Below are 15,927 nucleotides of genomic sequence, written 5' to 3' on the forward strand. Positions count from 1 at the left end.
AGGGTTGGTAGGCACAACTGTGTAGTTGTTCTGCATATATGGTTGATAATTATTCACAACAGTCTGGGGTTTTAACGAAAACCTACACCAAGCAAATGAATGTCGCTAGTGTCCAAGCAGTCATGGCTTCAAGCCCCAAACCACGTACAACTTTTTCTCACAGGTTAATTTTGAAAATATGCATTTTGTAAACAAATAACGGGTATGTACATGTATTATGGTTATGTAAGAAATAGGTCACGTACCAAAACACATCATTTTTAAACAAAATTTTAAGTCTAATATTTTTCTAAGATAAAACAATCAATTAAAGATAACATATTCCTATCATATACATAAATAATGTACATAAGTACATATAAAATATGTAACATGTACATAAGTACATGTAAAATATGTAACATGTACATAATTAAGTACATGTAAAAATATGAACATGGTGTCTTAACATTAAGCTAATAAAAATGATTTTAGAATTTCAATGATAAATTAAACATTTTTGAACACATCAACGTACAAAACTGCTCAAAGATACTTTCATTCATAGCCCTTTGATACGAAAATCTGAATATCCCAGTTCCATGCTGATTCCATACGCGTGTAATTCACTTACAATCCATGTTTTACTGTAATGACTCAAATGGTTAGATGTATCGTAATCAACTGTCAGCGTGCACGTTTAGTGTTTATTTATTTTAAACGTATATTCATAAGAAAAACATCACCGAGTTTCCAAAAACTACCATGTATAAATTCCACTACTGACCTATGAATAGCGGGGAAATACCTTCTGTTTCTAAAAATCGGTATTTCATTTTCAAATAAAACACACATCTATTACTGTTTATAAACAAAATAGATTATACAATCCAGTTTACTATATGTCGCCATGAGATATCTGATGTACAACATGAGTTTTCTGATATACTAGTAAGCTTGTCACGCCAGCCAGCAAATTGGAAGAATGTCACATTTTATAAACGCACAGTTAATCATTTATGAACCAATAGCGGCTCATTTGGACCGGCGCACATCGAAACACTATTAATGACAGCATTTCAAATTTGACCTTTTTATAACGACTTAAAGCATATGTGATAAATAAATCATAGCACCAAATTCAATATTTATCTGACCTTAACTTGTTTTTTTTCAAGTAACGATTGTCTACAATATTCTGGGACACTCAATGTTAATAAAGATATTGTGTGTTTTAGTTACTGAACCTTTAGATTAAATGACCTTGAACTTGGTATCTCTCTACGCGAATGAAATATCGTTTTAAAGAAAATGTCATCGTTGACATTTTCTTTCTCGACAATAAGAACCTTAAAGCTGCACTCTCACAGATGTACCGGTTTTTTTTTTACTTTTTGTCTTGGAAAGAACATTTTTTGCGTAAATATCTGCAAACCAACGATAAAAGATTGCTGACAAAAGATCAGATCGCAGATTTTCATATTTCTGTTCGGAAATTAATGTTTTGGGCTTAAACCGTGACTAATGGTTTAAGAAAAATACATAAAACATCAATATTTGAACTTAAATATAAAATTTGCGATTTAATTTTTTGTCAACAATCTTATATAAATGGATTCCATGAATTTTCGCAAAAATTTGCTTGTTCCAAGACAAAAATTTAAAAAGTTGTCAAAACGTTCAATCTGTGAGGGTGCAGCTTTAAGTTCTCATAATTGTACCTATGTCACCTTTAAAGAACTGCATATACATAAACCAATTACAGACTAACTTGTAACAGCACACCAGACTCCAAAATCACGAACAAACCCAAGACATTTCGCAATCTCAAGTTCAACTCTTTTCACACATAAACGTGCTATAATTCAAAATCATATAATAATGTTTGAATTATTTAAAGGAAAATTTTCGAATTTATCATTTTGATAAGCAGCATTATTTAATAATTCTTTTGAAATATTACTCCAGCAGAAAATGAAATTGAGTAATAATTAAAAAATAGTATGTAGTACTCAAGTACAATTTCGCCTTCGAAGTATTTATTGTTGATATATTGACCAAAGTTTTTTTTATGAAATTAATCTTTGAGAGAACACACCTTTAAACTAAGTTTTGTAAAAACGTGTAAAAACCATAAATACTTGGCTGCTAATATATTAGAAATAATTGATTTGGATTTATATTGAGAATTAACATAAATATGCTTGTGATGCAACGAAAATTGTAATACGTTTGGCTTAATTTCAAACACTAATGTGAAACTTGCATAGTTACAAATGTTTGTCTGAAGATTAGCCTTACAGTCAACAATAAACCTATGTTTGATTATAAAGTGTGTTTTAGCATTGGCAGTAAGATTGTCTAGATTATGCACATTTCCTTGCGCAATAAATATTTCTGAATTGTACAAACGACAAAAATAAACCGACATAAGCGATTAACCGTTGATAAGAATGCTTTTCAGTTGGAATTCTTTGCGGATGAAGTTGAGTCTCAAAATGTAATTCTCTGAAGAGTTTCAAAAATGTTCACGGAGGAATATAATGTATTTGCTCATGAAAATTAGATTCTGAGGAATGTTTAAGGTTCTTAAATGAAATGCACGTAATTAACAGTTATTTGTAGTTACCTATTTACAAATACTTTACATGATAATGCTTTAAAGCAAAATATATCTGAGACACAGAATATCTTCACGGAATAAATATAAAGACAAACATAAAGTTGACGATGTTCGTTGGAAATAGAGGATCAATTCGACAGTTGATATTTACGTTGTTGATTGTCTTAGTGACGGGACGGGCGATGGTATCAAATGACTACGTTGAGGGTCAAATACAAAATGACGGTTTTGTGAAAAGGACTGTAGACAATTCTGCTTACAACAATGGACCGTAAGTTTGAATATTTTAATGTTCTTTTATTTTTTCTTGTTCGAAAATGACTGTTAAACATGCTGATTCCACGTTTTGCAACTAGTTTATAATGTTTAAATACTCATTATTCTGCCTTTGTTAGTAGGGAGTAATAGTTAATGTCAAGTCACAATTATGAAGTATTAATCCAAATTGATAAAATGTTCTAGCATTGACGTAAATTATGAACATGGTCATACAAATAAAAAATATTATTGCATAAAATGTGTGCTTTCGGTCCGTTTTCGCGGTGCGTTAAAACGTAAAAACCCGGGCGTTATCGGTGGAATACGTGCATTATTCAGTAAATTCACTTGCCGTTAATGACCGGCTTTTTGTTTTACATAACCGCTATCAGGGCCCGCATCATAACTATGGACGCTGAGCGCCCTTGTTTCTGACCGAAAGTGGGTTCGCTATTCAAAATTGTGCACGAAATGTATTTTTTTTCTCTGATGCTGAAGATGCTGTATCATTTTAACCAGAACATTTAAAAAAAAATCCCGGTTTAAATTAGTTGTCAAAACATACAAATGATAAATTAGGAATACATCGGTAGTTAATCGATCACCTGACAGATAGTGTGTTTAAAAATTCCAAGTAATCCAGTAAATTTCTAAAAAAACACACAGTTTCCAATCGACTGAACACCGAAAAAATTGCGTCAAAACAAAAATGCAACTGTTGAGTTATGTTGCGGCCCTAATCGAGCTAAATGTAAAACTTTTTCAATGACATCGCTCGTAACGTCACGCACTTACTTGTCATGGGGGTATTTTGAACTAAATGTTATTGCATTTTCGTGACATTTAATAGCTTTTTTAACATAAAAGATACTCATGGTGTGTATTTTATACAATTATAGCGATAATTCACCTTTTTTCGGTCGATACCATCTGCAAAGGCCCTTAAAAAGTTTACAACCCTCATGCTTTGCACTCGGGCTGTAAACCATTTTGCGGGCCTTTGCAGATGGTAACGACCTCAAAATGGTGTATTAACCCTATAAAACTACCGTTACTATTAACCTGCATTTGAACTGATATTTTTATGATACATGACAGTCCTTAATAATTCTCGAATATGTTGTTCATTCAACAGAACAGTCATCAGCTTTGCCAGACACGGTCTGTGCAATCACCGATTTGGCAAGGTCAGATTCTTCATGGCGCTCCAGAAGCATTTCCACATGATATCAGGTTTGGGTATAACTTATTATCTTTCAAAGATAACAGCCCTATGAACGACTCATTGCATGAAATTAATCAGTAAACTATGCTACTGCAAGCAACGTGCCAACGTCTTGCAATAACTGGTGGCAATTACTTTACTGAAAGGTTACATTATAACTTATAGTCGGTATGTTCAATGTATAAATGGCGGTAGTTGTAATGGCAATATAACGTGCATGCACTTCCTCGTATTAAGATCTATTGAATCTGGATAAATAAATATTGTTTGTGTATTGGAAGAATTGCTTTTTAACAGAATTTCGACTTGAATATAAAGAGTTTGTGTTTTGCTTCAATATATCAAAAATAGCTATTAATCTATTTGATTTGTTTGCAGATGATATGAAAATCGCTTTCATCCTAGATATTTGTAAACGAAGGGATCATATGCTAACAATGTGGGTTGAAGAAATTTTCGACAACGATGGTACGTTGAGTTCTTGCAATATTTACATAAGATTTATAATCAGATGAATAAACAACATGTGCGTTAATCTCTACATTTATGAAGAATACAACTGTATAAACCTATCCATGTACATAACCTCAGTACATGTAATGAGTATGATGTCATCTCAGTATATGTAATTAGTATTACATTACCTCGGTACATGTAATAAGTATTAAATTATTTCAGTACCTTTTATAAGTATTTCCTTATCTCAATACATATAATAAGTATTACATTTCTTAAGTTCATGCAATAAGCGTTTTTTTTTCTCACCTCAATACATGTAGTAAGTATTACATTTCCTAAGTTCATGCAATAAGTATTTCATAACTTCAGTACATGTAGTAAGTTTTATATATTCTAAGTTCATGTAATAAGTATTTCCTTACCTCAATACATGTAGTAAGTATTACATTTCCTAAGTTCATGCAATATGTTTCCCTTACCTCAAAATGTGTTGTAGGTATTTTATTTCCTAAGTAAATGTAATTCCTTTTTCATTACCTCAGAACATGTAAAAGGTATACCATTTTCTCAGTACATGTAATAAGTGTAATATTACCTCTGTACATGCAATATGTATACTAAGACCTCGATACATGTAATAAGTATAATATTACCCCAGTACATGTAGTAAGTTTAATATATCCTAAGTTCATGCCAATAGGTGTTTCATTACCGCAGTACATGTTATACGTTTTTCATTACCTCAGTACATGTAATAAGTGTAATATCACCTCAGTACATGAAATAAGTATAATATCACCTGTATAACATAAACTCACTAGATATAATAAGTATAATATTACCTCAGTTCATGTAATAAGTATAATATCACCTCAGTACATGGCATGAGTACAATACTGCTTCAGTACATGTTATAAGTATACTAGAACCCCAGTACATGTAATAAGTATAATATAACCTCAGTACATGTAATTAATATAACGTAGTGTGCTTACCTTGCTTATGTTGTAACACTGTACACCATTTGGTAACAAATGTACCTATAAATGATAAATATCTAAGTTTGCATTTAATAAACCTTATTTCGTACTTATTTTAAAGGTGACGGATTCATAACCAGATTTGAAAGGCAGATCAACCGGTGAACCAGATATGGCAGGGTATGACACGAGGCAGGATAAACATACCACCAACCTGAGAGGAAATGTGATGGAGTGATAGTGTGTTACAAATACTGCATTTTGGTCTAGGATAAATAACTGCCAACTAATGGGTCTCATTCTGACATGAACGAAGTCAGCCGTCAGACATTTATATAATATGCGACCAAGATGTCTACTCAAAATTTAAGTTCCTGCCAAACTGTTCGTATAAATTGAAAGGCTATGCAAACAATATGTTGTATACAACAGGAACTGCTACACCCTGGATACCATTTCGATAAAGCTTTGTGCATTTTGTTTATTTTTTCACATTCTTGATATTCCGGTATGTGTTGTGTTGAACATTTTCCGTATCGTTACCATCTGCTTACAGTGATCCCTTTGTGTAATTTATTCGGTTGGGATATAATGTGTTCCACATTTGGAGCCTCCTTGGCCACGCCCTTGTGCTTATAAACTAAAACAAACTTTATGTGGTTTGGTTTAAAATCCCACTTTTTGGAAATATTCGCACAATTGCCTTGTCTATGATCATTATATTTGCAGAAAGATATACATATTTTTTGCAACAGTTTACTCAGAATATATTTTCTTTTGTTATATCATCATATAATGACATGATCACATTTAATTTGTTTGTGGCAATCTCCCACTCACATGCTACAATAAGCCAGCATAAATATGCTTTTGTTTACATTTATGACATACGATTGACATTAAACATACTGAATCGTACTGAATTGTATATTTCTGTATGCTCGTGGTGAATAGCATCCTACTAATGTGTACGTCTATAATACCGTAGGCATAATTGTGCAGTGTTTGATTCATTCATAGCATAACTTCGTTTCGCCTGAGCCAACAACGAGAGCGGATTGACTTTTATAATGATGCAATAGACTGTGGTTAAATAAAGAAGATGAAGTAACTAAATGGGTACAGGTAGATTCGGGTATCGAAAACGATAATGTCATGAGTTCGGCAGCATTTCAGATCCTTTCTTCGATAACAACTATTCAGATACCTCGGATTTGAATGCCTTGTAGGTTGCTGTCGAGTCTTTGAATATTGAAAACTTTATGTACTGTAAACGTGCATACCTAATGCGCTACTAATCTAACTTAAGCGGCAATACAAGGATGATTTGCTCGCTGATTTATTTAGCGACCATAATGAAAAACATCACAAACAGAACAAGTATGTATTTCACATAATAATAGATTAAACCCTCCCTATGGCACATACATTTGTGCCAAAAACCGCAATGTTTAATACCGATCACATGCAATTCAAGATAGCGTTATATCTTTGTCTGACGTGTGTTATACCACCTGTCTGGACTCAATCCCTTCTAAAGTAATATATAAATATTCGCCTCCTCCGAATGAGCAGGATCTGCAGCAGTGTACGCATTTGAAGTAAATACGAAACTGACATTCCGTAAATAGACTCTATCAATGCTGTCAATAGAGGTTCAATAATCATTCATGTTAATTATATAGAAAATTTAGAATTAAGACTGATACAGTTTAGGGTGCTTCCGAAGTAGCATTTTGTCAAATTAAATATTTTGCAAAATAAATAAAAAAAAAATGATCATGATACTTGACATAAATTGTAATTGAACCGCTATCGACAGCCCTGACAGTATATAAATATATTTATAAAGTAGTTTAAAGGCCGCTAACCGTATGTTTTAATGTGATTAAATATTTAAACAAAAATATTCTAAAAGCAGGAATTTAAGTCATTTACTTAACCTGCTGTCGGACATAATTTTCGGTACAGATATATAGACTTTTATGATAATGTTTCATATATGTTTCAAACTATAATTTGTCAACATTAAAAGAAACGATGTCAACATTTTAGTGACAGTGCTTGTTTCAAGGAAGCAGAATAATGGGAAGCTATCAAGCGGACTTACTCCAACCGCTAGATGTGTCTGAATTAGTATGTACAAACACATATATTGGCCAGTACAACGAGCGCTGCTTAAGGAAAGGCAACGTTGAATGTCATGATAATGGAGTTTAACATAAAACCTAGACTATGAAAGCAGTACTCAGACACGTTGATATTTAAAATGGCAATGCCAAAAGCTTATGATATTCCATTAGTTGCGTCTGTTATTCCGCTTTATTCTGTTCTGAATAAATACGACATCTGTTTATGCATACTTAATATATTTGCCACATTGGCTGTGTCAAAAGCGTTGGTACCAGGTTGGGAGGTTTTGATGCTCAATATGTTAAGACTACCATTTACATTAACTCACTTGACATTTGACTCCTTAGTAAGATTAGTATAATACATTCGTCATTTTTTAACGAAAAAGTCATTATTGTGAATGCAATATGTGATATGATTCTCCTTTCGAAAGCCTCCATCTAGTTATTAACGAGTATACTGATAGAAATACTGAGTAAGTCTGATTATACGCTCCCTGCGTATATTCTTGTTTATATAGTGCGATTAAAAGTTTGATAAGAAATATTTATACGCTGTATTAGAACTGGATATGGAACTCTCTGTAAATGATATGGTATAATGATATGATGTCATTACTGGTCTTGTGAAGAAATAAACCTTATCTGTAATGATTATAACAAGGGTGAATATGTCGTTATGAATGATAATAAGGTGGTTGAAAGGGAACCAGAAATATTTTATCAAATGACGTCACAATAACGCGGAAAAATATCAACCGCGTGATTAGCGATCCGAACATATCCGATGATATCGCGTTCATCGGATGATAACCGCAATTGATAAAAGGCAGTTCATTCAGGTTGCACTCGCACAGACTGAACTTTTTTTCTTCTTTTTTTTGTCTTGGAACGAGGCAGTTTATGCGAAAAGGCAAGGAAACAAGTGATATATAAATCGAAGATTTTCAAATTTAAGTTCAAAAATTGTTGACTTAAGCTTTTTTCTTAAAGCGGAAGTAACGCTTTTAGCCATAAAACATTTTTTTTTTTAATATTAGCATGAACGTCTGCGATCTGATAGTCTTATAACACTGGTTTGAAGTTATGTACGCAAACATTGGCTCATTTCAACACAAACGCATCTTGAAAACGCATACAACTGCATATTCAGAATAGATACACCAACGATGCAACATAAATCACGTACAGTTATCTCATGTGAGTAAATCGTTTCTTCTGTTTATCATCATCATTCGGCAACAAGCTTATACAAGACAAGGTATAAGGTTTCAAAACGTGAGGTAGCATTCGATTTACAAATATTTATGACAGAATTAGGGTATTATAAGTAGATAAAACGAGCCTTTGTTTTGAATGTTTCTGTTATTTCTCTGTCCTTATATGAACTATTTCAAGCGATAACATTGCCATAGCTAAAATTCCCGTATATGTTACTGAAATGTTTCTGGTGCAGAGTTAATTTCTTTTGGACATCCTGTAACTGATACGGGGATGTGAACTATAAACAAAAATCCAATGATTCATTTAGTGCTTTGTTAATATTGCCTATACGCCTTTTCATCTTCGTTTAATTGTGAGGTTGCAATTAATTATAATCAATAAAGAAAACAACTAATTTCTAAATGTATTCGTAGCGTAATATACGACGAAGCTGTTTAATACTAAATATTGATTAACACCAGCCGAATAAAGCAGAAATAATAAGTTGTCAATTATAAAAAAAAAATTCTACCATCTTCACCTGCGATATTGCTAATGGGTATTCTGAGTAACAAGCATATTTATCATTTTGATAAGAAACTGAGGGTAGAACGTTTATTCTAGAACAAGAATTGCATTATTTATCGATACATTTCAGAAAGCAAGCTCAAAATGATATGAAAATGTCAACAATCAAACGTTACTGTTAAACTATAAACACTCTAACTGTAATTCAGACGACATATTCAAATGATTCATATCATAGTCGCGAACAAAGGTATACAGCGCTTAAGTAGATCATTTTATTCTATCATACGATATCAGAAAACTTTGAAGGTATTTAAGAGGCATATCCGTACTTCAACTACAGCCAAACGAATACAGTTTAGTGTAAGTTTTCATAGCATGCAAACAAACTAATGTACTACAAAACGCATTTAGTAGGACCAATACAAGCATTGAATTTAAATGCGAAATGATCTAGTTTTCAAATAAATTATGTTATCTTGAATAAAGTGGCACTACTGCATGAGACATGTTTGTGTTAGTTAGCTTCTCAGGAGCAGAATAACTTTCCCACATTGCATTGACAGATCGTTCCAGATAGCCATTGACTATTCGTCGTGTTGCGTTCTGAGCGCTGACATTTTTGGCTCATCGGTTAATCTCTATTCCAGTTGGCTGATGTATCCGTCAACCTTAGACATGAAAATTGAGTATACGAGTATTTTGGATTTAATAATAAGGATATTAGTTAATGCTAGCGTTATCTTTACTTTTTTGTTTTCTTGTATTTACATCTGTGATTACACGTGATTGGTGTTAATGTCTACATTTGAATACAGTGTAATATAAAAACTAGGTTCGTTTCACGCTTTGGAAACGAAGTCTAGTAATTTTTTAAAGGTTATGCTACCACATGTTATATTGTCCACTCAAATATAGACAAATCATCACTTAATACGGTTTTGGTAACCGCCTTCAAACGATCTGAGAAATCGCAAATGTATTCAGTATGGCAAACGTTAAACCCATTTGCAAGTAATAAATCGTATTTGCCAAATCTGGCCCAAAATATCGCAACAATAATAGTCAAATCTTGTGTGAATGTATTTAACACAGAACTGCATGACATGATTCAGAATTGTTTTTGTTTTACTCTCTTCTGAAAGAGAACTATCGCAAATATTATGATGACGAAAATATTTGGTCAATATTTTATGACTCTAATTGAGTCCAGTTAATATGTTTTAGTTATTACATAAATACATTTTGTGCTCTGTTGTACCGAACATTTTAATTTATATAAACTATCTGAGAGAAAAACACATTTAAGATACGCACAAAGCGAGCTATGATTTATAAGAGTCTCTGGTTTGTTACCGACATTAACATGCTTATAAACATTGAGTATCATTGTGCTTCACCAATACATAAGGGGGTCGATTTAAATTATAATTCAAAGCAAAAGAACCTCGGTATCGGACCATCACTATTGCCCTTGAAGATCAGACATCATTTTCGGATCCTGCAGAATTGTGATTGCGTTTTTTTCGTAAAGCTTTTCCATGATCCCTCAGGTAGATTTGTCATCAGAGTAAAGTGAATCAAATTGTATTAAAATTTCATTGCAAATAGCACTTTCCATAGTTTCGGACGGACAGGCAGTGATGTCGCTGAAAGGAAACATCAGTAAGGTGTTCAGGCGATTTTAAACGGGTTTATATTCCTTGAATACTGTCTGTTTTAATTTGTAACCATTTATTTCATCTTAATCGGTAGAGTATGGTGTAAGTTATTTTTTGATATGAATACGATCATGAACAACAGTTTTTCATTGATTTTACGAGAGCGCCCTATTGCATGACACCTCTAATTCCATTCGAACACCGTTCAAACACCTTTTTCTACTGGAAGGGGGGCATGTGTTCTTTCATTCCATAAATATTCGTTTTTATCAAAACTCAATTAGCATCTCCGGGAATGATATTCAATAGACCAACCTCTTCTCAGACGCGTGAATTTTTCGAATGTCAACAACGTCCTATGGAAAAATCTGCGAGTAGGAACATGGTTGTTCGAGGCGGTCCCTGTAAATTCTGAGTTAGTTTGTTGTAACAATTATCACGGTAATAAAGAAGTACTCATACTCCGTATGGTATTTTAAAATATAATATAAAACATAAAGCGATCGTTTGTTGTTAACATAAACAAGTCCATACATTTCAGTTTTAGGTCATTTACATATTTGACGTCGCATTCTGAACGCCCTAAAATCAATACATCATGAAATGTTTCTTGTTTAAACTTGTGAAGAAAGAAGTGGAGCGAAGTGAAATCGAACACACTCGTCCTGATGACACAAAACTAGATGACCAAACAAAGGATCAATCAAACTCCGTGTATGTATAACATTTTATTGTAAACAACGTTGGATGTTTAATTGTATAAGCTATGTTTGCTAAACACTTATAAACTTAAAACAAATGGCTATTAAGCACACATATATATATATATATATATATATATATATATATATATATATAGTCGCCAAAATACGTGTCTGTGATGCATTGTCATAAGTGCTACATACACCACATTTACATGGATTCTCGCTTATGGACAATTATGAGTTCGTGTACTCATAAATCAGTTGATGCCCACACTGAATTTCTGTTTTGCTAATCGACCAAGGATGTTTACCAGACCATATTATATTAAAGACATGGTCATGTAAAAGTGATCATTCTACAAATGTATAATTCCTGTAGACCTTTTGTGTTACTCGTTTAGTAGCTGCGACCTGTTCATGTACATGTTATCAGCCTGTAATGTATAAGTTGTTTAGACGCTGTGTGTACTCGTTAAATGGCTGTTTCTTGAAACATTTGCTTGTTAATTGCTTGTCAAGTGGATTCATCCTTGTTTGCATTGTATTATAAACGAAAGTACTCCATGGGTAAGTACGGTCAAAGTCAACACTTGCACCAGCCTTTGACTTTTCGTCACATTTCCAAAAAAATACTATTGTTTAGACAAAATGAAAGAGAATATTTTATATATGCTGGTAAAATCTGAACAATATGAAATGTTGATAAGGCCTTTTTTACAGCATACAGTATAAAAACAATTCTCAAAAACGAGTTTCACTTCTAAGTAAATTAGTGATTGCAGACACTGATTACATTGATATTAAAATAATGTTATCAATATATTCTTGGGTTTCATTGATTTTTTTTTCTGTGAAATTGAAGTGGAGGCCAATGTTATGTTGTATGTAGCCGAATGTGAACCAAGCTACAGAAATTCTCTTCATTCCAGCTTTCGGAGACAATATTCTTCGTCCTTTGCGCAAAGGAAAATAATATCCTATACTTATTGGTGAAAGAAATATTTGATTAAAACGGTTGCATAATTTGTTGACTTATGTGCTTTTGATGTTTTAAACATAAAGAAATAATTGTGTTTTTCTTCTTAATATAATATTTTCACCTTTACGTCCATTTCTTAAATGAACGGCCGTTCAGCAATTGCAAACATTTTTCGATGAACGCATCATTTTCAGAAATGTTCGGATTGTGAATCATCGCGTTTTAATATATGATATATAAAATGATTTGTTATTGTTTGTGTCAGCAGACAACTAACGTCTTTAATCAACAAAATGAAAAGTGTAAATATATTATTTGTGAAATGTATTTAATTTAATGTTACACAGTGTTTTGTAGTGATTTGATTTTTTTCGCGTTATTGTGGCGCTATTATCAACTGTTTCCGGTTAAGGTGGGTTCGATCCAGTTGCAGGATGGCTGAGAAATAGTTAATGAATAATTTGGTATTTTTCTAACGAATCTGGAAATAAACATTCAACTAATTGTGTTAATAAAAGTAATGAAATGTGTTACTGACGTCATTATCAGGGATCTCAACACAGTCAGACTGGTTAAAAACCGCGTGGAGTCGTTTGGACTTCATGCACTTTAACCAGCCCAACTGTGTTCATACCCTGATAATGACATCCATAACGCAATTCATGTCTTAAATGGAAAATACAGTGAGATGCAAAACAGCTGATTATATGAATAGGATCCTATGGAAACCACATGGTCCTAGCCCACATTCTTTGTAAAAAGATGACCCACGCAACGTTTTTTATGTAATATATATGCACTGTGTTGTTTGTGGAGTTTTGTGCTATTGTTCCATGTTTTTTGTTAGTGGTTTCTTTTGTTTTGTGTTCTTTTGCGTTTACCCTGTGCCATAAAATGTTTAAACTTTTAGCTGAGTTTGTTTCTGTAGTTTATCAGTCAACTAGACTAATTAAGATTATCAAGTTCAATGCAGAAAAGGTCATGCCATATACCTACCGCAGTAGTTGTATCTGGTACAAATATTAAAAAGGAAAAAGCATCTTTAAAAAGATACTCGGCCTTGAAAAACATCGGGATGGCTAGTGCCTGATTGGTTTGTATGTTATGTATGTAATATATATTGTATTTGGTCAAATTGTTGTTCGGTAATGAGTCGATGCAGCTTTTTGAAACGAAAGTCATTACCATGCACAGTATTACATAATATTGCTATGTTTGACAAAACACTTGCAATACAGAAAGGTTGTCACCCCTAATATATTGAAACGCGATGCACCAACAGTAACTTAGTTGCTGATAACATCCGCTTAGACTATAATGATTGACCTTGAAGGTAATAAGCCAGTTTGCTCTTCATACTACTTCCTTTTTTATCTTTATGGTCAGCAATTAATCAGCAGTATCCCTCTGTTTCTTTTTCGTCGGCTAAATGGTCAGTACTTGACCCTAAATTACAAAAACAACCAAAATCAATGGTTATTATAAGCGTTTTACTCATTGTGTTAATACTTAGAAGATTATATGTCTTACTTTCTGGAATATTCGTTTGCGAGGAAATTAAATTCTTCAAGATTCAGCAATAGGAGAGATCCGAAACTCCTTTATTTTGTTTAACTAATTTCATAATGGCCAATTAAATTTCTACGTTTATGATGATCAATGAAAATCTCAATTTTATAAAGTTCATTATTGTAAATTTAATAGGTAGTTAGTGTGAATTCAGACGGCCTACCGGCCGTCAAAAAGATGGCAATATGGCTTATATCTATTGGATTATTACAGGTTTTTTTTGCCATGGTAAGACGTTTAATTTGCATTAATTCATTTGTATGATCATTTATTCATTCTTATTTTTATGTCCTTTTTATAAAATCATGGTTTGTTTGTAATGATTGTTGAACGATTGTAAGTTTGTTTGTTTGATTGAATAGTTTATTAATTGATGGGTTTATTGATTGATTGAATGAATGGATGAAAGATTGACTGATTGATTGATTGATTGATTGATTGATTGAATGATTGATTGAATGATTGATTGAATGATTGATTGAACGATAGATTGAATGATAGATTGAATGATTGTTTGATAGATGGATTGATGGATGGATTTATTGATTGATCGATTGATCGATTGATTGATCGATTGATTGATCGATTGATTGAATGGTTGATTGATGATTGATTGATTGATTGATTGATTGATTGATTGATTGATTGATTGATTGATTGATGTTTTTATTTACCTTTTTTCTTCTTTGATTTTTTTTCTTATGTTTTCTTCTGCTAAGAAAATGCTTTTAATTTCAGCTGCCTCCTTTAATATAAGACTTGTTGGTGGCTCAGGCAATTACAGTGGACGCGTTGAAATGTTATTTAACGAAACCTGGGGTACAATCTGTGGCGATGATTTTTCCAATGCAAATGCCGTAGTTGTGTGCAGGATGCTGACTTCTCTACGTAAATATGTTTTAAAATGCTTGGATATATATTATTCTAAAAATAGCTACCGTAACACATGTCGATAGAAAACATGCACACCTATATAGCTAGGGCCGTATAGGCCTTGCTTTAGAATTGTTGGGTTAGGCCTCTTTTTTGAAAAAAAAACAACAACGCGGCGCTCTTAGTTGGTGGTGAATAATTATAAAATCATTATCTAGATTTGTTGATGATATCGGGTTACCTGGGCAGATCAGATATCTAAATGAGACATTTGGTACGTACACACATTTTCTGTCTTCTTCTTAAGCCGAGTCTGAATACTTAATTGAATATATAATTACTTAAAAGCATGTTTCAGACAAGACCGGATTTGAATGTTGTCATTATTTATTGATGTATCTAATGAGGTAGAAAGGTATTATATGGTTGTGCATGTCTGCTTGTTTTCTGTTTATGTTATGTCACATGCTCATATAAGAGCCATATGTTGCTTACAACTTACTAAACTGCTGTATGTTTGATCTTGTTTGATGTTTCACTCATGTTCGTTTTACCAAAACATAATTTTCCCATTCATGCATCTGAAAACACTTATTATATCATTATTTTACTCTTTTAAAACGAGATTGCACAGCAAATACAGTTAAAGTACCAAAACGTAGTTTGGTTTTAGTGGGGTGCGAACCAACGCCGGTAAGGTCTATATAACAAACTAGAAAACCGATGACTTACCACATGGCCACCACATTGATGG

General features: G+C 32.7%; 1 protein-coding gene across 1 annotated transcript; it reads left to right on the forward strand.

The window, feature by feature from the left end:
* The first annotated feature begins 2,327 nt into the window (after positions 1 to 2,327).
* Positions 2,328 to 6,442, forward strand: LOC128241458 (uncharacterized). The gene is made up of 4 exons (XM_052958389.1): positions 2,328 to 2,873; positions 3,996 to 4,093; positions 4,464 to 4,553; positions 5,646 to 6,442. The coding sequence occupies exons 1-4, from the start codon at positions 2,710 to 2,712 to the stop codon at positions 5,687 to 5,689; spliced, it is 396 nt and encodes a 131-aa protein (XP_052814349.1). The 5' UTR covers positions 2,328 to 2,709; the 3' UTR covers positions 5,690 to 6,442.
* Positions 6,443 to 15,927: the final 9,485 nt, after the last annotated feature.

The sequence above is a fragment of the Mya arenaria genome, chromosome 7 (genome assembly GCF_026914265.1).
Source record: "Mya arenaria isolate MELC-2E11 chromosome 7, ASM2691426v1".
Lineage (NCBI taxonomy): Eukaryota > Metazoa > Mollusca > Bivalvia > Myida > Myidae > Mya > Mya arenaria.